Below are 23,430 nucleotides of genomic sequence, written 5' to 3'. Positions count from 1 at the left end.
CCACGCCACGGAGGCAGAAGCGCGGGCTTCGTCCCGGACCGGCCCTCCCCGCGCGCTCAGGGCGGAACCGGGCCGGGAAGTGAGGGCGCGCCGGACGCGCCGGGAAACCGAGGCCGGGGAGCACGCGGCCGGGGGACAGTGGGCGGCCCGCCCCGCGCCGCGCGCTCCCGGCGCCGCGCCCTCGCCCCGGCCGCGCCGGGGGCGCCCCGGGCGGCGGAGGCGGATGTGGGCGGGCGGCCGGGCGGGGCGGCGCGGGGCGGGGAGAGGGCGGGCCGGCGGCGGCGGCGGCGGCGGGACCGAGCGCGGCGGGCGGGCGGCCGGCCCAGCGCAGCCAGCGCAGCAGCGCAGCCGGAGGACGCGAGCCGGCGGCCGCCACGAGCTCCGGGCCCGGCGGCGCACGAGGCCCGCCCAGCAGCGCCCGCCCGCCGCCGCCTCCAGCCCGGCCCCGCCCGGCGCGCGCGCGGGGATGCCGAGCGGCGGGCGCCGGAGGCCGCGGCCCGGCTAGGCCCGCGCTCGGCCCGGACGCGGCGCCCGGTGAGTCCCCCCCGCCCCCCGCCCCGCGCGCGCCGCCCGCCGCCGGGGCCCGGATTTCCTCCCGCGGCCCGGCGCTTTGTTCCCGGCCGGCGGGGCCCGGGGCGCGGGCCGCGCGCGGCCGGGGTGGAGGAGCGGAGCAGGAAGTGGCCGAGCGCGGCCTGGGCGGGGAGGGCGCGGGCCCGGCCGGCGGCGGCGGCGGCGGCGGGGGTGCGGGCCGCGGCCCCGGCCTCCCTCATGACCTTGGGGAAGCGGCCGGGGCCGGGGCCGGCGCGCGGGGAGGAGAGGCGAGGCGGGCCGGCCGGCCGCGGTGCCCAGGAGGTCCTCAGGGACCGCTCGGAAAGGCTCGCTCCAGCCCTCGTTCAAGTTTGTGGGTGGGCCTTGGGAAGGAGACCTCGTTTGCCCCGAGACGAAAAGTTGTACGCGATGGCGAGGTGCCCGGGCCGGCCCTCCTGGGCCCCGCAACTGCTTTCTGACCTGGGTGGGCTTTGGAGGTGCTGCCCACCCTCCCTGGCCGGGGCCCGGGTGGGCGCCTGGGGCTGGGCCCCCAGACTGGGGGAAGGTGGGGCAGCTGGTGAAGTGGTCCCTGAGCAGGCCGGGTTCCTGAGGACCGACTTGGTGGGCAGGTCACCACAGGGCCCCGCAGCCCGGCTCCCCGCTAGCCTTGACTGCTCTGAGCCCCTGGCCCGAGTGCAGGGCGGGGTGCACCCGTGGGGCTTGGTTCTGCCTCCCCCAACTGAACGTGCAGTTCATAGATCGGTGTTTGGAGAGAGAGGGAGGGGGCCCTTTAAGAGCACGGCAATGTTTTGGTTGGTTGTGACTTAAATAATACCAGCAGTGACACACTTTTACGGTAAAGGCGCTCACGGCCCGGTGGGAAACGGCCCTGCACCCGGAGACAGCCCAGGCCCTGGCTTGGTGTGTACGTTTCCGTGCAGATGCACAGCCCGTGTGTGCACAGATATATTTTTACACACGGGGCTCGACAGCTGTCTGACTCTGTCAGCAGCAGGCCCTGATTAGGCCAGGGTGGGGGTGGGGGACATCCAGAGGTCTTTAGGTCCAGCCCTCTGCCTCCAGGCCACACCCACTTGTGTCACCAGAGGGGTCCCCCCTCCCCCCCCCCCCCGTCGGGCGTGCTGTGCAGGGGCTCAGAACCCTGTCCTTGGAGGTATCTTCAGTCTTGCTTCCTGTCGCTGCCGGTGCCCTGTTGCACACGTTGGGCACCGTGTGTCTTCCCTGGCCTGGCATTAGACGCAGGCAGGGGGGGTCTTTCAGTTCTTCTAAATTTAGCCCAAGACTGTCAGTGCCAGGCAACCTTCTCTGGGTCCCAGTCCCCTGCCTCAGGAGGCCAGTAATGTCGAGGGAGAATGTCTATGCAGCTGTAGGTGAACCCATGCTGGGCTCCATTCCAGAGGTCCTCAGGGGCCTTCCTGGCCTGGGGGTCCCAGAGAGGAGTGTCTCTGGGCCTGCCCTCTGGAGGGCTAGCCCAGGACTGCTCATGGGAAGACTGCTCTTTCCCAGGATGCTCAGAATGATCTGTGAGCTGGGTTTTGAGGGATGCCTAGGAGCTCGTCCAGCCGGGAGTGATGGGGATGGTCGCTCAGGTTCAGTGGCCAAAGTATGTCCAGGAGAAGGCTGCTGGTGGCCACTGCAGGCGCCAGGGCCTCTGCGTTTGTGCAGGCACCCCCGTCTGTTACCTCCTGAATGCTGTAATTATGGGTCTGTAACCACCCTGGACTGGGTGCTTCTCACAGACAGGACCCATCTGAACCTCTCTTTGTCCCCAGCATCGAGCCTGGCAAAACCAGGGATGCCTAGTACATGTTGGCCGAATGAATGATCCAGATTCAGACCAGCAGGGGTGCTGTGGTTTAGGAGGGCCTGGGGTTTCTTGAGGGGAGGTTTTTCTTATGTCGCCTCGGAGGGCTCTGGGTTCTCATTTGCGCCAGCCGCCTGGTCTCTTGGCCCTACTTTCTTCACACTTGAATTTCTTTCCTCTCCTAGGCTGGGGCAAGAAGGAGGAGCCCGGGGCCCTATGGGTGGGAACAGGGGCGCCCTCGCCAGGGGCTTGGGGAGGCCAAGCAGCTTACAGCAGAGCCAGAGGGCCTGCCTGGAGGAGGTGGCCTCTGCTGGGTTGGCAGCTTAGGGAGGCTGGAATATGCCAGGAGTGCCTTTTGGGGGCCGGGGTGAAGCCGGGTCATCAAGCCCCGAGGGCCTGGGCTCAGGTACCAGGGGGATTGCAGCCCAGGCGGAGGGGAGGCCCGGCCCCAGGGGACTGGGCGCCTGTCTGGTGTCGTGGCAGAACCACGCGCTGGGGGGGGGGGGGGGGGGGATGCGGCAGTGGCTCAGAGGCCATGGGGGGGGGCAGGCCACATGGGAGGGTGGGCCCCGACTGGGACCCTAGGTGCAGCAGGCTCCCTGGCTTCACTGTGGGGTTGGAGGAGTGGGCCTGGGCCGGACACAACCTCACACACTTCCCTTTGACTCTTCCAGAGGCTGGGTGCACTGGCTGGGCTCGGGGAGACCCTGCTGAGAGGGGACGGTGAGCGGCGCCCCGGCTGGCCCGGCCCTACCGGAACAGGGCACCATGAACGACGTGGCCATCGTGAAGGAGGGTTGGCTGCACAAGAGAGGTCAGTGCCCTCGGGTGCTGGGCCTGGGGCAGGGGTCCCTCGGGTGGCGTGGAGCCCGTGTGGGCCGGCCAGTACGGTGGCTGCCTGGCTGGGTCCCTCAGGCGGGAGAGGCCCCGCCGCCTCCCTCCCCGCTTTCCTGGAAGGCAGTGAGGACACTGGGGCCCGTCCAAGGCCTGGCTCGCTGGCGGCCCGGGGCGCTGCCCGAGGGCTCCTGAGGGCAGGGCAGTGTTACTTGGCCTGGCCCAGTGCCCGCCTCAGGCCTGGGCTGTGGGGCGGTGTGGGGGTGGGGGGTGGGGGGCTCTGCACCAACCAGGGGCCCGGCCCCGGTGTGTTTGTGCCGGACCTGTGAGCCGTCCGAGCCCAGCGCCCGTCCGGCCTCTGCTGTCCGCGGGCTCAGAGCCCTGCGCCCAGGGAGGGGCTTGGCGGGTCCTGGTGTGACAGGACATGTGGCCTTGGCCCCTCGCCCGCAGCCCCCTGCCCCGCAGCCCTCTGTGACTCGGGGGTGGGGAGTGGGGCGTGGACAGGCTTCATGTTTAGGTGTCCCCTGGGGAGTCACTCCCTCCTGCCCCAGGGCGGGGATTAGCAGCCGCCCCCTTCCTCTTCCTCTAGACTTGTTCCTTCCCAAGGCTTTGGTGATCCCGCTAGCTGGTTAGCCTGCCCTCACGGGTGCCCTCCGGCCGATGGCGTGAGGGTTCCCCCTCCCCACCCCAGGATCCCACAGGCTGTTGGGAGGGGGAGCCTCGGACACGGGGAGCAGACGGGGAGGTATGCTAAGGCCACCGGCCACAGGCTGGGTTTTGTGGGATGCGCGGGAGCCCCCAGGAGAGCAGGCTGGGAAGCAGCAGGGTCCGGAGCGGCAGAGAACGGGGGTCAGGGGCTGCGGAGGGGCTCGAAGCACAGGGTCCAGGATGTGGTCAGCCATGTGCTGTCAGGGCTGGCTTTCGTGGCTGCAGGGAGGACGGCACACTGGGCCTCGAGACGGAGGCGAGGAGGCCCCCGGGCCCCGTGGTCCGTGGGGAGCCCTTCCGCCTGGCTTCTCCCAAGAACCCCCAGCACGCACCTGCCGTCTCCATCCCCGCCCCCAGTGCTCACCTGCTGCCATCCCCGGCCTGCTCCCTGTGTCCTGTGCCTGGAGCCCCGTCACCAGGCCGGGCTCCGTCTGCCTCACCTGACAGCCCTGTCCTTCACCCTTCACCGGCCCTGGGCCTTTCTTTCCTCCGCGCCTGGCCGCAGCACGGGAACACGGTCCCCTGCCTGAACCAGCAGCAAACATTTGTTGACTGACTGTTAGATTAAGATGCTCCTGGCCCAGTTGCTGGGACGTCCCCGTGCCGGGCTGGAGCAGGGGCGCCTCTCTGACCCCTGGGTGAATTTCAGGTTGCCCCTCAGGGCACGTGCCTTCTGAAGGGGCGGGAGGCTGGGGTATCGGGCCGGGGTGGGGGGAGAGTGGCTGTCCAGAAGGCTGGGTTTGGATCTGACCTGGCTGCTCTGTCGCTGTGTCCCTCTCCAAGGACAAATCTGTTGAGCTCTTCGGCCCTCGGTTTCTCACGTATGTGATGGCAACGGTGGCAGGGAACGGCCTGGTGAACTCTAGGGGGCCCCCAGTCTGGGCACAGCCAGCCTCAGCAGCCTCACTGGGAGAGAGGGTCTGTGCTCCCTCCGGGAGGTGGGCATCCTGCTGGGGGGAGTGACCTCTGGGCTGTTTCCTGGGTGTCCTGATACTGTGTACTCTGGGCAGAGAAGCCACGGAGGACAGTGGGGAGTCCAGCCTGCGTGGGGATGCCCGGGTTTGTGTTCCAGCCCTGTGCTGACCTGTTCTGGGGTCCAGGCGAGCCCTCCAGGCCTCAGGGTCCCAGTGTGTCCAGTGGGGAGCCCGTCCCCGGGAGACTGAGTTCAAGCTGCTGACGGCTCAGAGGGTAGCTGGGAGGCAGGCTGGGCCGGCAGGGATGGTGGGCAGATGGGCGGCCCCAGAAACGGGTGGCTTCCCGACCGAGAGCTGGACATCTGGACGTGCGGGCAGCCCGAGTGATAAGCAGACACCCCAGCTCTAGGTGGAGCCCCCAAGCAGCGGGCAGCTGAGCCCGCAAGCCCCCAGCGCTGATGGCTGGAGCTGGGCTCAGCACCGCTCAAAAACTTGTGCACTCTCTTGATTCTTAAAGGCTGACGATTTTTGAAAACGAGGCCTGCTCCAGGATGTAGGTCTGGCTGAGCTTGGCCTGTGGCCTCTGGTTTTGTCTTCAGACCGCTCTGTGCTGAGGCCACGGCCTGTCTGTGCAGCTGTTTTGGGACATCCCTGCCCGGTGGCCTCACTCTTGGAGCCCAAGCTGTGGGCTCTGTCTACCCGGCCAGGCTTGTGGTTGTTTTCCTGGGTGTCCCTGACCCACAGGCAGGCCAGCTGGACCAGGAGAGGGGAGGAAGGCAGTGAGGAGCTGGGCCACAGAGGCAGGAGGGGGCTCTGGGCCGGGCTGGGCGGCCCTGGGGACCCTTCTGCTCACGCAGACAGGCTCCTGGCCAGGAGGGTCTGGCCCAGAAGCGTGATCGGCAGTCCTCAGCGGAGCACAGCCTGGCCCCTGGGGGTGGAGGGGTGGGATGAGGAGAGCCGGCCCTGAGGTCTGCGAGCACATGTGCCGAGCGCACGGGGCGCGGTCGTGTCTCCCTGCCCTCTCGCCCCCAGGGATGGTGCCGCCGGGGCCCCGAGTTCGCGGAGCTTAGCAGGTCTGGTCCCTGGCCCGTCTCCCGCCCTGCTGTGCCCCAGCCCTGAGCCCTTTCCCAGCAGGGATCCGGCCCTGGTTCCAGGCCGAGGTGGTCCGAGGCGTCCTGGTGGAGGTGGGCTCCTGGGCCGGTGGTTTCTCCCACCTCCTCTCCCTCGGTGGCGACTAGGTCCCGTCTCCCGCCGTGGCCACGGCCATTCCCCGTGTCTCACGTGTGGCTCCGATGAGGAGACCATGGTTTCCCCTTGCTGACACAGTCCCCTACCCCATCCCTGGTCCTGGGGTGCCCTGGACCTTTGGAGGAGGCAGCGGCTTTGCTAGGCAGACACCAGGGGACCGGCCTGTGGGCCTGCTGAACGCACTTCTGAGCGCAGACCTGTGGGGTTTCCTGTGAAGGCCCCGTACCGTTGCCTGCGCATGGGTGCCACCAGGGCGAGGGGCTCAGCAGGACCGCCAACGGTGGGTGTCGCTCCCCTTACCCTGTGCCTTGGGCTAGAGGGCAGGGCTGCCCTGGGCCTCCTGGGCCTCAGTTTCCCTGGCCGTCAGGTGAAGGGCGGCCCCAGTTCCTGTACAGGTCACACCGATGTGGCTATGGCTTCCGTCCCAGCAGCCCCTTGGTCCGCGAGGCCGACCGCGCAATGCCTTGTGTCTGTGAGGGTCCGGGACTGCCCCTGGGACAGGTCAGGGCAGTGTGGCCGGGCCTGGGGGCGAGGGCAGGTGCCTAGGAGGGAGGGCCCCGAGGTGTGCTCCAGGGCCGCTGGGCCTGGCGTGTGGCCGTGGCCGTGGCCGCCATCGGTGGGGCTGTTTCCTGTTTTGTGAGCGTGTTGGGTTCTCCCTGTAGAACAAACAGCAGAAGAGGAAGCTGGGGCGATGCGTGGGGGGTGAGGGGTCACTGCCCTCCTGGCCCTGGGTCCCTTGGCCCTTGCTGGTGGCCCCAGCGGGTGGCTGTCCCATGGTGAGCCAGGTGCCGGGCAGGGGCGGGGAAGGTGGGAGTCTCGAGCTGGGGAGGGGTGAGGGGCCACAGGGTAGGCTCTGCTCCCTCTAGCCGGCCCTGGGTAGCACGTTGTGCAGGGGAGAGGGTCCCGAGCCCCCCCTGCCCAGACCCCCACCGGCCAGCGGCTCTCCGCAGAGGCCAGGCTCCGTTGCATCAGGCCGGGTTCCTAGAAGTGCTGTGGGCTGGCGCGGGGTGGGAGCTGGCCCGGCCGCCGCTGGCGTCCCTCCTGCCCAGGCACACCCAGCCGGGCTCGGGGCCAGCGCCCTCCCCGCGGGCCCTCCCGTAACTGGAGCCCGTGGCTGTGGCTCCGTGCCTGCTCCCCAGGGCCACCCCATGGTGGGCACATGCCCACTGTTCCTGCCCACTCGACGTGCCCGGTCCCTGCTTGGCGGCCCCCCGGGCAGGCCCCCCGAACAGATCTGGCCCCGGACAGGCCGGCAGAGGTTCCTGGGGTTCCAGGCTGGGGTGGGCCGGTCGGGTGAGCCACGGGCCAGACCCGGGAGCCCTGCCTGGCTGAGCCCTCGCCTCCTGTCTCCTGCCTTCAGGTGTGTTTCTTTAACCATAAGAAATACTAGACCCGTATTTCAGGGGTGTTGCAGTCGACAGCCGGGTTTGGGAGGGGTTCCTTCTGATAACCCTAGGTGCTTGACCTAGATCTCTGGGCTCTGGATTCGGGTCCACGGATCCCCAGGTGGGCCCCAAGACCGCAGGCCTCTCTCCCCAGGCCTGTGACCCAAGGTGCCAGCAGATAGGAGTGTGCAGCTGGTGGACTGATGGGTGGGGGTCTGCCCCCTGGACCGTCCAGCCCCCTGGGATGCTTGTTCGTGGAGGTGGGGCTGTGGCTGCCCCCTCACCCTCACCCAACTGGGTCTCTGAAGCCCAGCCTCCCGAACCCCACTGTGGTGAGGCCAGGCGCACATTGGACGGAGCGGGCAGGTGAGGCAGGTGACCAGCCGCCGGCTTGTGGAGGGAGACTGAGAATAGGCGGTGGGGAGGCCCACGCAGCCCCAGGCTGGATCCGGGAGTGAGCAGGGCCATGGCAGATGGCGCCTGGGCAGTGGGGCTGTGGCCTTATCTGGGGGTGCTGAATAAGCACCCAGGGGTCTCTGGGCCAGGGTCTCTGGGCTGCCTGGGGCAGGAGACCAGAAATGAGACAGTGGGTGTGGGCAGGGGGCCCCCGGACCAGGGCAGGGGTCGTGGGGACTAAGCCACGTGGAGACGTCCCAGGGGGAGCTGGGACATGTGGTGGGCAAGCTGGGACTAAGGGGCAGCCCCTCTGGCCTGCGTTGTGGGGGGGGGGGGGGTGCTCGGTGCCCAAGGAGGAGGTGGGGTTTGCAAGGACGATGACATCCGGGCTGAGATGGTCGGCAGGCAGCTGCACCTGGGGTGGGGTGGGACGTGCTGGTCGGTGAGGGGCGCCGTCCCGGGCGCTGTCCTGATGCGGCAGGCAGGGCCCGAGCAGCCCCCGGCACCGTCCCCGTGTTCTTTTTTTTTTTTTTTAATTTTTTTAACGTTTAATTATTTTTGAGACAGAGAGAGACGGCGCATGAACAGGGGAGGGGCAGAGAGAGAGGGAGACACAGAATCGGAAACAGGCTCCAGGCTCTGAGCGGTCAGCACAGAGCCCGACGCGGGGCTCGAACTCACGGACCGCGAGATCGTGACCTGAGCCGACGTCGGCCGCTTCACCGACTGAGCCACCCAGGCGCCCCCCGTCCCCGTGTTCTGAGTCGACCTGTGTGCACTGGGCCGTGACTTTGGGACCTGCCTGCTTGATGGCAGAACCACAGACCTGTGGGGAGGTCGGCAGGTGTCATGGAGGGAGCCTAGCCTGGGCCGCAGAACCGGGGTCTCCGCTCACCGTCTGTGACCTTGAGAGTCCCTTCCTCGGGCCTCGGGTGCCCTGGGAGCTAGCGGGCACATCACTCCCTGCCCTCCCTGCCTGCCAGGTGGGCCTTCTGGGAGGGCTGGGTGGGATCGTGGGGGAGGGCCCAGCGAGGCTCAGGGGCCGTGGGCGGGGGGGGAGCGTCTGCCCTCCATGTGTCACCCCTCTGCTGGGCGGGGGGCGGGCGCCTCCTCTCATCCAGCCGTGCCCCTGGCCGGACCCCGTGGATGCTGGGCAAGGCTCAGTCTCAGGAAGCAGGTCGGTGCCCCGCGGCCCCGCCTGAGCGAGGGTCTGGCGCTGCCCGGCCCTGGCGCTCCTTCCTGGGGGCTCCCGGACCCTCAGGGTCAGCCTGTGGCCTGGTGCCCTGCTAGTGGGACGGGGACGCGGGGACCGCAGCTTGTGCACAGGCAGAGGCCTGGCAGGCCGGCCCCCCCCCGCCAGATGACCCACGCCGGGTGCCCGCCCGCTGCCTGCCCCCTTCCCGGTGGGCGGCGATGGATGGGCCGCTGTCAGCAGGGCCGTTTGCTCACTGCGCTGGAGAAAGCAAATGGACGCCCGGCAGCTGCCGTGCTGCGGTGGACGTGCTGGCGGCAGGGGACCGCACGGTCGCCGCCGCCAGCTGGCGCCCGCTCCCCGGGCCTGCTGGGGCTCGCTTTGCTGTGGAGACGCAGCCCGGTGCCGCCTGGCGCCCTGCCAGCCGCCGCCCCCGCAGCAAAGCGTGTATCCGGCAGTTTCCCCGAGAACCGGAGGCTTGGAGGAAAGGTTCGCGGGGCTCGGGCGTGGTGGCTGAGCGGGCCGGGGCCTGGCGGTGCGGGGAGGGGGGGGGCGGGCCCTCTGGGGCGCCAGGCCCGGGCTGTGCCGTGACTCCCCGCGTGCCCACAGCGTGGGTCCCAGCCCCCAGGTCCGCTGCCTGGGGCGCCCCGATCGTGACGTGGCTCGGGACCCACGGCTGGGAGGCACGGAGGGGACAGGCCCTCAGCCTCTGCCCACCTCATCCCCAGCTCCTGGCGGTGTAGCCCCGGTGGGGTGACTTGGGCTGCAGGAGGTCAGGATCTGCCGGCATCTTCCTGGAGATGAGCCGGCCCCAAGATGAGCAGGGCTATTAGAAGGGCCCTCCTAGTGGAGGACGCACGGGGACACCACGGCGGCCGGTGCCAGGAGCTGAGGGTCCCTTAGAGGCGCAGGAGGAGGTGGAGGAGCCTGGCTGAGACTGCGTGTCCCCCTCCCCCCACCACCCCAGCCAGGACGCCTAGGGCCCTCCCTGGGGGTGGACCGGCTGCGAGTGAAGGGCTGGGGGGGGGGGGAGCATGGGTCCCCTTCTCTGGTGGCAGGCGGGGCGGGGTCTCTGAGGGCCAGTGTGGGTCTCTCCCCCACCCCAGCCTAGGGCTGGGCTTCTGAGAGAACCCTGCCCGTCCCACCTGCCTCCCAATTTTGCCATGGCTCCTGTTTCCTGGCTGCAGGGGTGGGGGCCTTCATGGCCGGGCTGCCTAGCTGTGCGGAGGGGACACTGAGACTGGCCCCCGGGACTGTGGGGACGCCCCACGTGGGCCTTGGTCAAGTGTCTGCCTGCAGTGGGGTGGGTGGGTGGAGAGCCCCTCCGGGAGACCCGGGCTGTGGCCGTGAGTGGCAGGGACCAGCGGTGCACTGCACGGCTTCCCGGAGGTCACCCTGGCTGTGGGCAGGCATCTGTCCCCGGGGCAGTGGTGGGGACCTCCATTTAGGAAGCAGTGACCTGAAGGGCAGGCTCAGGCCTCCCTGTTCGTCACCCGCCCGTGCCTGTGCCCGGAGTGAAGGCTCCTAGGTTCCCACCGCCAGCAGCGGCCGGCGAGTGTCTGTCCCCACCCCAGCCCCCGTGGCCCTAGTCCTGTGGCTGAGGACGGGGGTGGCTGTGTCCCCCCTTCGTCACATCCTGTGTCACCCCAGCCTCCTCGGGAGTGAGCAGGGCTCCGGCCCCCCCGTCTGCCTGGGCCGGTCGTCTGGCCCGAATCCTGTGTGGGCTGAACTCACTCGGATGCAGGCCACAGCCCAGGACGAAGTCAGCACTGCCTCGGCCCCCAGGTGACCGCCTGGCTGCACGCGGCCGGGCAGAGAAGGGTCCGTGTGTCTCCGAGCCTTGGCCCCAGCCTCCCCTGCCTCCCCAAGGGCTCTGTGGGCCGGGCTGCCCAGGCGAGGGGCCGAGTGAGGCCGCCTTCCCTGGCCCTCCCGTCCCACCCGTGTGTCCTGTGGCTCTAGGGCTCAGCCACGTGGGGCGCGGCAGGGGAGCAGCTGGGGGCCGACCGTGGCCCCCCTTCAGCGCCCTGGGTCAGGGGGCTGCTGGAGGGTCCGGCGGACCCACTGCCTGTCCTCCTGGGCCCCTGCCCAGGGCTCATGCAGACTGGGGGCCTGTCCCTCAGCCTCTTCCCCGCCAGGGCCGCTCCCTTGCCGCCGCCCCCCCCCCGCCCCCCGCGCCCCAGGGCTGGATTATAGAACCTTCCTGGGCCCGGAGTGGACCAGGTGCAGGGTCAGGTGGCTGGGGCGAGTCCTGGTGGCACCCCCGTTCCGGGGATCCTGCGGCCCGGTGGGGAACCTGAGGCCCAGCCTGGCGTGCGGGCGCTGCCGAGCAGGTGTGCACGTGCCGACCGCGTGCACAGGGTGCGGGGCCGGGCGCGGTGGGGGCTGGCGGCAGTTGGTGAATCAAGATGGATTTTCGGGGCTGCGCGGGCGAGGCGCTCATCACTCTCCCCGCTCAGTTAGCGTCCCGGGGAGCGGCAGCTGGCGGGATGAGCGACACTCCATCAGGGGCCGACAGCTCCAGCCTGGCGCGCAGGCGGGTGGGAGCGAGCGGCCTGGGACGGCGCGGGTGGGGGGCTGCGCACAGCCCCCGGCGCCCCGTCTGCTCGTGCCCACCCGCTGCCCCGGCGGGAGGCCCGGTGGAGCCGCGTGGGCGGGCGGGCGGGGGGGGGGGGGGGGGGGGTCCCCGGGCGGTCGGAGGCAGCGGGTCCGAAGGGGGCCGACCCCGCGGACCCCAGCCTTCCACGGGCCGGGGCGGGGGCTCGGCGGAACCGGATGTGGTTGGGGCAGAGGGCAGACCGCCGACTCTCACGGGGGGTCCTCGCCCTGCCGGTGGGGGCGGGCCTGGAGGTGACCGCCCCTCCCTCCCCGTCGTCGTGTGCAGCGGAGTGAGGGCTGGGTCACACCCCGAGGCCCGTGGCCGGCGGAGGCGGCTGGGCAGCGGGGATGGGGGAGGAGCACACTGGGAGCTGCCGGTCCCGGGTGGGGCCTGTGCCCGTCCCCCGCCCTTGGGGCCCAGAGCTTGGGGACCCCAGCCCCCTCCCCACCTGCTGCCCAGTGGCCCTTCTGACAAAGCCGTTGTCTGATTAGTAAGTTTTCTGTCGTCGTTCAAACTCCTTGCTCGGCAAAATGTAAATGAAACGCTCTTTTTTCTGGGTGTCAGAATGAAAAATGACAGTCGCTGGAATATCACAGAGGACATCTGCTCCGGCTCTTAAGTGCGGTTGCCCGCTTATGGCTGATGTGGCAAGACTTGGGGAAAACTTCCCCGAGCACCTGGGTGGCCTGCGGACCGCACGGACGCCTCCTGGGTCCGGCTTCCCCGTGGTGCCCAAGACTGTGCTCTGGGCCCCTGGGCAGGGCACGTGGTCACGTGGGCGGTGAGGGGCTGCGGGGGCCGTGCTGCATCAGGGCCCTTGGTCCCACTTGCTGTCCCCTGGATGCTGGGCGCCGGGCTCCTTCCCGCGGGCCAGGGAGGGGCCGGCTCCGGCGGGCAGTCCACTTGCCGTTGCGACGGCGGTAACGGTGTGGCCGACACCTGGCTGGACCGAGCGGGTGGGGGGAGCTCTTAGGCCTGAAGCGCTGGTGGGTGGCTGTAGCTGTGTGTGCTGGGGACCTCCTGGCCTGGCGGCGCCTCCTCCAGAAAGGCCCCCTGGATCGGGCCGGCCTCTCGTTAGCTGTGCCCCTTCCCCCCACGCCCAGGTCCCCTTTCCGACACTGGGGGCCGGCTCTTGGTCGTGTCCCCGAGTCACGGCGTCCCGGGTGCACCTGTTCTGGCACAGCTGGCTGCGAGCCTGCCACAGGGACGGGGCTCCCGGGGGGCCTGGGGACAGGGCCCGGCGGCCTCGGCCCTCACCGAGCACACGTCCGCAGGGGAATACATCAAGACCTGGAGGCCCCGGTACTTCCTCCTCAAGAACGACGGCACCTTCATCGGCTACAAGGAGCGGCCACAGGACGTGGAGCAGAGAGAGTCCCCGCTCAACAACTTCTCTGTGGCGCGTGAGTGTGCCCGCGGCCACCCTGGGGTGGAACCGGGGAGGGCGGAACAGTGCCCAGTGGCCCCCGGGCTCGGGTCCCCTGGGCCTCTGCGTTTGGGGCCAGCAGCTGCCAGGGGCCAGTCTGGGCGGTGCTGGCTTTGCATCACCTTGGGAACTGGTTAGTGGATGCTTCCGGCTGCCGGGAGGTCTTCGTGCAGAGGCCCGAGGCTGGAGACCCCAGACTTGTTCGGGGCACGCTGGCTCTGGGGGACAGAGCCCCGCCCGGGACAGCCGGCTGGCGCTCACCAGGGTCTCTCCACAAAGCCTCTGGGTGGGGACCCTTAGCTTCCAGGAGCCTCTGTCACCCCTAGGAAGAGCCCTCAGAGGCCTGGGCCCCGCAGTGGTTTCCTTCTACCCTCAGCAGGGGTGGGGTCGGCAGGCACAGCGCAGCCGGCCGCGGCGTCTGGCAGAGCTGGACGAACTGGGACCTCTTCGAACCATGTGGCCACGGCCTCATCCCGCACCCGTGAGGGGGAGACCCGGGCGTGGAGAGGGGCTGCTGAGCCAGGCAGGCCTTCCTGTGGGGTCTCTGTTTCCACCCTGGAACCTGGCTCTGCCTCGGGGCCAACCCAGGACCCAGGCCGGGTCGGGGGCTGGGAAATGAGGGATGGGCTCATCAACCGGCCGACCTCCTGGGTTCCTCTTGGGACGCCATCAGGGGTACCGAGTGCAGTGCCCACCGAGGGGTCTGCCCCCCACCCCCGGGCTTCTTCATACACCCCGTCTCTGGCCGGCTCTGTCTTCATTCAGCCTGGGAGCCTGGGGCTGCCCCACGTCGTCTGGTGCAGGTTCTGGTCTGGGGTCTCAGGAGGAGGAAGCACAGGCCGATGGGGAGGGACTCGTGGCTTCTGTGCCTGTGGGTATGGCGGGGGGGGGGGGGTGTCCTGGCACGTTGGCTGTCCTGCCCACCCTCCAGGGTGCCCGGCCCTGTGCTGCAGGGACAAGGGTCATGGCCAGCACACCCCACCCCAAGGGCTTCTGTCGGGCAGTCGCTGCCTTTCCATCCTCCAGCCTGGGGGTCTCCCAGGGGGGCTTTACCACGACCTGGGTCCAGTGAGTCCCACCTCTCCATCCTCAGGCTCCACAAAGCAGCTGTGAGAGTAGGAGCCCTGGGGTGAAGGGAGACCCGGGAGGCAGGCACCGCTGTCCCCTGCAGCCTGGTGGCCATGCAGGGGACCTTACTGCAGTGCCTCTGGGCTCCCCCCAGCGCCTCCTTGTTTGGGGCCAGGTGGGGCTTCAGGAAGGAGGCCTGGCTGGGGTGGGGCTGGGTGCCACGGTGCTGGCAGGGGCACGAGGGGCCCCAAGGAATGTTCTGTACAGGCGGAGCGTGGGGGGATTGAGGGAGACTCTGCAGAGGCGCACAGGAGGTAGGCACCCTCCAGAGGGCTGCCGGAGCAGAGCGGGAGGTGCTGGGGCCTCGAAACCGGGCCGCGGTCCAGCTGGAGCGCCAGCCAAGGAGCAGAGCCCTTGGGGAGGGGGGCCGGGGCCGGGGAGACCGGTGGTCTCTGATGGGCGAGTGGGGGGTGGGTGTCAGCACCGAGGAGACCGCCACGGCATTTTCCAGCCCCCACCCTTGTGTCAACACGGGCCACCGGCCCCACGAGGCTGGCCCCAGGCCCCTCCTGGCACCCGGCCCTGGTTCACCTCTTGCTTACGCTCTGCTGAGCCCAACCAGGGGCCCTCGAGGCTGCCGGGGCACAGGCACCGGAACGTCGGAAGCCCCTTCACAGGCCCCGAAACCCGTCTCCTCTCCCAGAGACGGAGCTGGCATGGCCTGGGATTTCTCAGCAGCCCCTACTGGTCCCGACCCCTGTGGGGGCTTGGTGCATCCCCACAGCCCCTCTGCTCCCGGTGTGCGTGTGCCCCGGCTGTAGGTCTGGGTGCTCCCAGTGTGTGGGTGCTCCCGGTGTAGGTGTGTGTGCTCCTGGTGTGCGTCTGGGATCCCTCTGGAGGGTGGTGGTGGTAGGGTGTCGCCAGTGTCGGGTGGCTGGGTACAGTCCGAGCAGCCTCCAGGGAGGGGCATCTGCCGGGACAGGCGGCCCCTGAAGGGTGAGTCGGCACCAGCCTGTGCCCTGGGGTTGGCCCCGCTTGGAGGGGCAGGGGGCCGGCAGTCATGGCTGGGAAATGGCGGGAGGTTCCTGCTCGGAGGCCAGCTGCCTGCCCTCCCGGGGGCCCCCGTACTCCCCACCCTCTGTCCAGTCGAGCGGTGTCCTGGCGCGCCGCATGGGCTCGGCGACCAAATGGCCGGGGGGGGGGGGGGGGGGGGGGAGACGGCCCGGGGCTGAGGAGACCCAGCCTCAGCCCGCCCTGCAGGGGCGCGTCTCCCGGCCGGAGCACGGCGTCTGGGCTGGGACAGGGGTCCCGGCTCCGTTTTGTGGTCGGGGAAGCCAGAGCACGGAGCGGGGATGGGACAGGACTTCCCAGGACCCGGTGGGGGGGGGGGGGGAGGAGGGCCTGGGGGGGCGGGGGCAGGGGGGCTGTGTGGGGCCGGGGGTGTGCAGAGGGACGCTCACGTGCCAGCCCTGTCCCCAGAGTGTCAGCTGATGAAGACGGAGCGGCCCAGGCCCAACACCTTCATCATCCGCTGCCTGCAGTGGACCACGGTCATCGAGCGCACCTTCCACGTGGAGACCCCCGAAGAGCGGTGCGGGACGGACCCGCGGGGGTGGGGGGGGCGGGGGGGCCCCTGCTCCCCAGCGCTCCCGTGCCCTCCTCAGGCCCCTGGTGGGGTGGACGCGCCAGCTTGCAGGGGGCCAGGCCTCGGTGTCCCCCAGCATCTGGGCCTGGAGCACGGGGCCTCACCCGGCCGCCCTGCAGGGAGGAGTGGACCACCGCCATCCAGACGGTGGCCGACGGGCTCAAGAGGCAGGAGGAGGAAATGATGGACTTCCGGTCGGGCTCGCCCAGCGACAACTCGGGGGCCGAGGAGATGGAGGTGTCCCTGGCCAAGCCCAAGCACCGCGTGGTGAGGCCCCCCCCCCCCCGACCACGGGCAGCACAGTGGGGGGTGGCGAGGGGCAGGGACGCAGGACCCCCGGAGGGCCGGGCCCCCATACGGCCCCTGACCCCGGGCACCGGCCCGCCACCCCGCAGACCATGAACGAGTTTGAGTACCTGAAGCTGCTGGGGAAAGGCACGTTCGGGAAGGTGATCCTGGTGAAGGAGAAGGCCACGGGCCGCTACTACGCCATGAAGATCCTCAAGAAGGAGGTCATCGTGGCCAAGGTAGGGCGCAGGGCCGGGTGGCCCGGGGGCGGGTGGCGGGCCGGCGGCTCACCTGGCCCTGTCTTCCAGGATGAGGTGGCCCACACGCTCACAGAGAACCGCGTTCTCCAGAACTCTCGGCACCCTTTCCTGACGGTGAGTCCTGGAGGCGCGAGCTGTCTGCGTGAAGTCCCCCGCCCCTGGCCTGAGGGACCCTCGTACCTTTCTCCCCACAGACCCCGGGCTTCTGTGCTTCAGAATCGAGGCCCGTGGGGGCAGGGGTGGGGGGGAGGTGCTGTTTGCTGCCCCTGCTGTGCAGGGGTGGTGGGTGACCCTGTCTTCCCTCTGCTCTGCCTGAGGCCCCGGGAGGCACCAACCCCCCCCACCCCTGCATGCCGACCCTTCTGCACACAACCTTCCAGCTGTTTCCCCTTTGAGGCTCCGGTCAGGAGGGTCTCTGTCCCCGGGGAGGTTCTTGGCCCAGGAGGGGTGTAGGGAAGCTCTTAGAGAGCATCGAGAATGAGCTAGAAGTTGTTTCCTGGCCGAGCCACCCAGGAAGGTGTGGGCGAGCTGGTCAGCAGTGCAGTGGACGGACGGGCTGCTGCTCGCCTGGGGGGTCGGGACCGGGCCAGGCACCACTTGGGCTCTCCTGAGGACCCCCCCAGGCCCGGTCACCCTCCGCCCAGCACGGCGTCCCCAGCCCAGGCGCTGCCTGACCCAAAGCGGCGGCAAAGCAGAGAAGCCCCTTCCCTCCAGTTCGTGCTCCTTCAAACGTTTCCTTGTGAGGCGTGACCGGCCCGCCCCTGTGGGGGGGTCTTACCTCGTCTTGCTCGCCGCTCTTCCTCTTCCCCAGGCTTCGTGCCCTGCCCTCCCCCTCTGCATGCCCCTTGTCACAGGCCACACACACTGGCTCCCCTCCTGCGGGCTCCCCACGGGATAGGGCGTGGGACCTGGAGAGCTGGGGACGGTGGCCTCATGGCACCAGGTCTGGAGCTGGTCTCCTGGCCTGTGTTTCCTGTGAACGGGGCTCATCCCTGGCTGCCGGGTGAGACCCAGGGTCTGTGCCTCGTGGGGAAGACTTGGTCCTCCAGGCCTTTCCTTTTATTTTTTCAACGTTTTTTTTTTTTTTTTAATTTATTTTTGGGACAGAGAGAGACAGAGCATGAACGGGGGAGGGGCAGAGAGACAGGGAGACACAGAATCGGAAACAGGCTCCAGGCTCCGAGCCGTCAGCCCAGAGCCTGACGCGGGACTCGAACTCACGGACCGCGAGATCGTGACCTGGCTGAAGTCGGACGCTCAACCGACTGCGCCACCCAGGCGCCCCAACGGGCCTTTCCTTTTAAAGCAAGGCAGGAGGGGCGCCTGGGTGGCTCAGTCAGTTTGGCATCTGACTTTGGCTCAGGTCATGATATTATGGTTTGTGGGTTCGAGCCCCGCATCGGTCTCTGTGCTGACAGCTCGGAGCCTGGAGCCTGCTTCGGCTTCTGTGTCTCCCTCTCTCTCCACCCCTCCCCTGCTCATGCTCTGTCTCTCTCTGTCTCAAAAATAAATTAAAAAACATTAAAAAATTAAAAAAAAAATAAAGCAAGGCAGGAAGGGGGTGCCAGGGTGGTGGGGAGGAGCCTCTCCGCCGCCGTCCCGCTTCCCATGTTTGTGGCCTGGAGCTCCACGGCCCTGTAGGGAGGCCTCCACATGTGCACCGGAACCTGCTGGGCCCTACCCTGCCCGAGATCCGACCCGGAGCCCGCGCCTTCTTCAAGAACGGCCGGTGGGCGTCAGGGGTCCCGCAGGGCCACGGTACCAGCTCTGCCTTCCCCGTAGGCCCTGAAGTACTCCTTCCAGACCCACGACCGTCTCTGCTTCGTCATGGAGTATGCCAATGGGGGCGAGGTAGGCTGGCCTTCCGTGAGCCTTGGGCCACCTTCCCCGGCACGGGGACGGTGCCCTGCCTCCCCCCAGTCCCAGCACCCCCCCACCCCCCTCCGTGTGTTGGGGTCTTGCCCCGTGGACAGTGCCCGCCCCCCCCAGCGCCCCCCGCACCGTGTGTCGGGGTCTTGCCCCGTGGACGGTGTCCCCCACCCCCGGCCCCGAGCACTGCGGTCTCGCTCTGGGACCCTGACTGCGGCCCTCGTCCCCCAGCTCTTCTTCCACTTGTCCCGGGAGCGGGTCTTCCCCGAGGACCGTGCGCGCTTCTACGGCGCCGAGATCGTGTCCGCCCTGGACTACCTGCACTCCGAGAAGAACGTGGTCTACCGCGATCTCAAGGTGGGTGGGTGCGAGCAGGCGGGGCCGCGGCGGGGGCAGGGCTGGCGCTGACCCGGAGGCCACCCCGCAGCTGGAGAACCTCATGCTGGACAAGGACGGGCACATCAAGATCACCGACTTCGGCCTGTGCAAGGAGGGCATCAAGGACGGTGCCACCATGAAGACCTTCTGCGGGACGCCCGAGTACCTGGCCCCCGAGGTGCGCGCCCGCCCCCCGCACCCCGGTGACCCGGGACCGCTGGGCGGCCCGTGACCCTGTGCCCTGCGCCCCCCAGGTGCTGGAGGACAACGACTACGGCCGCGCGGTCGACTGGTGGGGGCTGGGCGTGGTCATGTACGAGATGCTGTGCGGCCGCCTGCCCTTCTACAACCAGGACCACGAGAAGCTCTTCGAGCTCATCCTCATGGAGGAGCTCCGCTTCCCGCGCACGCTCAGCCCCGAGGCCAAGTCCCTGCTGTCGGGGCTGCTCAAGAAGGACCCTAAGCAGAGGTGAGCCCCTGGCCCCGGGCCAGCAGGGTGCTGGCGAGCCGCCCCATCCCCCTGCTTCCCCTAGGAGCAGCTGGGCGCCTCCCGGGCCACGTGGCTGACCTGCAGCGTCCTCGACTGGGGCTGGCTGGGGCCGGACGGGCACCCGCGCCCGGACCTCGCAGCCTCCACACGTGCTCGGGAAGACCCCACCCGGTGTGCCGCACCTCCCTCTTCCTCTGGCCCCACCGCCCCGGGGCTGCGCCGTCAGCTGGCACTGTCCCCCCAGCCCGCCCCCCGGGATCGAGCCGTCCCCCTCGCACGATCTCCCTGCTCCCTTGAGACCGTGCTGCCCCACCCCCCACCATCCCCCACCACCCGGGGCCAGGGCGTCCCACTCGCTGTGCCCCCCCCCCACCCCTCCCAGGATCACGCTGACCCTCCTGTACTGTCCCCCGACCCCCAGGGACCCCAGTGTCCAGTACAGTCAGGCGTCCCGGCCTCACCCGGCAGGAGGCGGGGCCCTGTGCCAGCGGGCAGCGTGAGGCACTGACCAGTCTCCTCCGCAGGCTGGGAGGGGGCGCCGAGGACGCCAAGGAGATCATGCAGCACCGCTTTTTCGCCAGCATCGTGTGGCAGGACGTGTACGAGAAGAAGGTGCGTGGGGGCCTGGCGCACGGCCCCCCCCATCCCCGCGGCCCCTCCCCAGGCTCGCAGGGTCTGCACCGCGGGATTTCCTCCTGAACACTGTTCAGGGCCCCCCTCCTGGCCCCCTGGAAGGAGCCGTGCGCACGGACTCCCGGAACACGGTGCCCCGTCAGGTGGTGGCTCCAGGCCTTTTCCAGCCCCGCTGCTAGAGGCTGGCCTTTGCTCTCCCAGTGCCTCCAGTTATCGGACCTCAGTCCCTCCTGCTGCAGGGAGAGCCCTAGCCACCCTCTGAGCATGCAGACTGGGGGGAAACACAGGCCTGTCTGGCACAGGGGAGGTCTCCCGGGAGCCAGGCGACTGCTTCCTGCACACATCCCTCTGTCCCCCGCCCCCAGGGACTTGGGAGCGCCGAGCCCTGGCCCAGGCTGGCGCGGTGGCCCGGCAGGCTCAAGAAGGGCGTGCGGGGCGCCCTGTCTCCAAATACTTCCCGCTGGTTTCCATCGCACCCTCCCCTGTAGGCCCGTCACAGGCCACACGCCCTGCCTGGAGCAGAGACCCTGCTGGCTCATGAGGGCCAGCCCTGGTGTCCTGGGGGGGGGGGGGGGGGGGGTGCTGGCCTGCAGGGCCCTCCTCCCGCACGCACACCCCCTACGGTTACCTGTACGTCCTCTGTCACGGGGAGGCCTCTCTGCAGCCTGACTTAGCCAGCTGCACTGTGGCCTTGAGCGCACAGGAGGCCAGCCGGGCCCCGCGCTCGGGTGGGAAGCCTGGAGGGCGAGGCCCCAGCAGGGACGTGCGCAGGAAGGCCTGGCCTCACCTCCTGGTGGGAAGTTGGGCAGGGAGGGCCCTGGGAGCCCTCTGAGTTTGGGGGCAGGTCAAGTTCACTTTGTGCCCCGGGGCGCCTGGCTGGGGCTGGCACGGGCACGTGGCGCTGCCTGGCTCCGCCCTGGGTTCCCTCCCAGGGCTGCGGTGGGCTCTCTGGACCCACTGCGTGGGAATACTACCCGCTGGCCCAGGGGGCTCCAGGGATGGGGGAACCGGGATTGTCCCTCTATCAGGAACGATCAAAGTGGGGCCGCTGGCAGCTGGGCCCCATGGCCATGGTCAGGAAGGGGTGCGTGTGGCCCCTGGGGATGGGGCTCTGGGGCTGGGAGCCCACCCGTGTTCCATGGTGTCCTTGTTCGCCCCCTTCCCGCGTCCGAGGAAAGCTACAAAAGAGAAGAAAACTGGACTTGTCTCCTTCCACCTGGGGGTACTAGGGTCCCGCAGAACTGGTCACCTGCCGGGGCCTGCTGTGAACAGGGCCCAGCCTGCCCTTGTGGGGGGGGGGGCAGGTCTGCAGGGCCCGGGCCACCGCCCTCCCCTGTGGCTCCTTGCTGCAGCCCCGTCCTCGGTCTCGCGCTGCCTGGAGACCCGAAACCCTTCCTGGGGGCGGCCCCTGGGGGGCAGTGCAGAACGGGGTCTGTAACTTGCCTCCCCTCCCCTTGCCCCCCGCAGCTCAGTCCGCCCTTCAAGCCCCAGGTCACCTCAGAGACGGACACCAGGTATTTTGATGAGGAGTTCACGGCCCAGATGATCACCATCACGCCCCCCGACCAAGGTGAGGGGTGCCCCACCCCCCGCCGGCCCCCAAGTCTGTTTCCTCCCTTCTCTTCAAACCGCAGAAGTTAGCGGCTGCCCCTGGCAGTGAGGCCCACAGGGTTCACCGGACAGGTCCCTCCGGAGGGTGGCGATGGGCGCGGGGGGGCACCGTCCCCGTTCCTGGCATCAAGAGGGTCCTTTTCCCCAGCGCATGGTGGCCGCGATCCCGGCACTGGGGTCTGAGCGTGCCGCCCACCCGCCCACAGGCGACAGCGTGGAGGGCGAGGACAGCGAGCGGAGGCCCCACTTCCCCCAGTTCTCCTATTCCGCCAGCGGCACGGCCTGAGGAGGCCAGCAGCGGACTCCGACGCCGGCTTCAGGGGACGGGGAGGAAGCCTCGCGGACAATCCGATCCCTAGTTCGTGTTGTGTCCGAGGGGAGCCGCCTCGGAGCGCGGTGGGAAGGCCTTCGTGCTGCGGGAGGGGCGGCCCGCCTGGGAGGGAAGGGGTCCTGCGGGTCTTTCTAATTTATTTCGTCTAGCTCTCCAGACGTGGCCTTGGCCTTCAGAACAATTAGACTCGCATAGGAAAGGGTCCAGGACTTCTGCAGCCACGTGCAATTGGGGGCCCGGGAGGGCTCTGTCCCCGGCCCCTCCGTCCCTCCAGCCAGCGGTCCCTGGCTGCCACCTGTCTCGGCCCAGCCCCCGGGACCCCAGAAGCGCCCGGCGGTGACGCGCTGGCCCGGTTCCCTCGGCGTCCTGGCGGGGAGCGGCTCTTGAGTGGGGCCAGGGCGGGGGCGGGGGCAGGGGCAGGGGCAGGGGCAGGCGGGGGCCGGAGGCTGAGAACGAGGTTGCGATCTGTTGCTGTGTAATACGCTATCACGTGCATTTGGGGTTTTTTCATCTTAGTGACAAGAAAGCCCCTCCCTCCCGCCCTCTTTTCCCTTTGGGGCACCTCAACGGTGTCCCCAGGTAGCACTCTTCTGTCGAGAAGCTTCACTGTCCCGCCACGCGCCCCACGCCCTCTGGAGGGGCCTTCAGCGCGCCCTCTGTGCCTCCGGGCCGGACTCCGTGCTGCATGGGGGCGCTTTTTACATTCAACTTTACTATTTTTACTATTATGAGACTTTCCCTCCAAATTCTTCAATAAACACTGCTTTTCAACTTTGTGGCTTGTTCTGGTGGGTGGCGGGCGGCAGAGCGTGTGGGCTGGCCCACGTGTGCGTGGGGAGCACCCAGCCTCCTCCCCCGCCGCCCCGCCCCCGCCCCGGCTCCAGCTGCCCCTCCCTGCAGGACCTCCGGGGCAGGGAATCCACATCCCCAGCCGCTTCACCCCCTCACAGCACGTCTGGGATCCCTGGGTCGAGGGGCGCGGGCGGCCCCCGGTGGCCGCCAGCTCCCAGCCGAGCAGCCGGCTGCCCGGCAAGGAACGGAACAGGGCACGGCTGCCGGGCGCCTGGGGTCCTCGGCGGCCTCATCTCCTGTGGATTCAAGCCTGCGGGTGTGGCCGGGCCGCCGGGACACGTGTAGGTCCTGGTGCGTGGGCCTGGCGAAGGGGGAGAGAGCACCTCCCTGTCCAGAGTCCACGGTGACCCCGGCGGGGCGGCCGTCCCCTTCTGCCGGGGGCACGTCTGGAGCAGCCCCCAGTAATGCCTCACCACCTCCGTCTGCACAGGCCGCGGGGCACAACACAACGGCTTGTCTGGGGACCCACACACACACCAGACATCACATCCTAAGCGGTAAGAGACGTGCAGAAGGTGTGCGTATGGACACGTGCGTCAGACCAGAGCCCGGGGCGCTGCTGGTGGGATGTACGAGGACGGGCTGCTGAGAACAGCACGGCGGCTCAAGAGATCGGGCCCGGCAACCCCGCCTCTGGGTCTGTCCCCGAAAGGACTGAACACAGGTACTTTCACCCGTGTTCACTCCATGAGTTGCAGTAGCCAGACCGTCACGGAACCCGAGTGTCCGTCTGTGAACACGGGGAAGCGAAGCGTGGTCTGTCCGTGCACAGGAGTATTACTCAGCCTTAAGGGCATCTTGGCTCCTGCCACAGCACAGATGGGCCTCGAGGACATGTCGCCGAGCACAACAACCCAGTCCCCAAAGGACCCACACAGTGTGGCCACTCACACGAGGTCCCCAGAGGAGTCCGATTCACAGAGACAAAGTAGAAGGGGGTGCCAGGGGCTGGG

At 69.0% G+C, this 23,430-nt stretch overlaps 1 protein-coding gene across 1 annotated transcript; it reads left to right on the top strand.

Annotated features, from left to right (window-relative positions):
• The first annotated feature begins 376 nt into the window (after window positions 1–376).
• Window positions 377–22,396, top strand: AKT1 (AKT serine/threonine kinase 1). The gene is made up of 14 exons (XM_053225046.1): window positions 377–534; window positions 3,028–3,167; window positions 12,901–13,029; window positions 15,600–15,711; window positions 15,885–16,032; window positions 16,161–16,292; window positions 16,362–16,427; window positions 18,096–18,164; window positions 18,414–18,539; window positions 18,610–18,738; window positions 18,815–19,029; window positions 19,575–19,662; window positions 21,151–21,253; window positions 21,501–22,396. Exons 2-14 carry the CDS (start codon window positions 3,122–3,124, stop codon window positions 21,578–21,580), a joined length of 1,443 nt encoding a protein of 480 aa, XP_053081021.1. The 5' UTR covers window positions 377–534; window positions 3,028–3,121; the 3' UTR covers window positions 21,581–22,396.
• Window positions 22,397–23,430: the final 1,034 nt, after the last annotated feature.

Source organism: Acinonyx jubatus, chromosome B3 (assembly GCF_027475565.1).
Source record: "Acinonyx jubatus isolate Ajub_Pintada_27869175 chromosome B3, VMU_Ajub_asm_v1.0, whole genome shotgun sequence".
Lineage (NCBI taxonomy): Eukaryota > Metazoa > Chordata > Mammalia > Carnivora > Felidae > Acinonyx > Acinonyx jubatus.
Note: the sequence above shows the minus strand (reverse complement) of the source record. Positions and strands in the feature narration are given on the sequence as shown.

Bases quoted from the DNA above. Each gene is read 5' to 3' on its own strand.
- AKT1 (XM_053225046.1), top strand. From the start codon at position 3,122: ATGAACGACGTGGCCATCGTGAAGGAGGGTTGGCTGCACAAGAGAG. The intron at 3,168-12,900 runs GTCAGTGCCCTC...ACACGTCCGCAG, and splicing joins GGGTTGGCTGCACAAGAGAG to GGGAATACATCAAGACCTGG. The intron at 19,030-19,574 runs GTGAGCCCCTGG...TCTCCTCCGCAG, and splicing joins AAGAAGGACCCTAAGCAGAG to GCTGGGAGGGGGCGCCGAGG.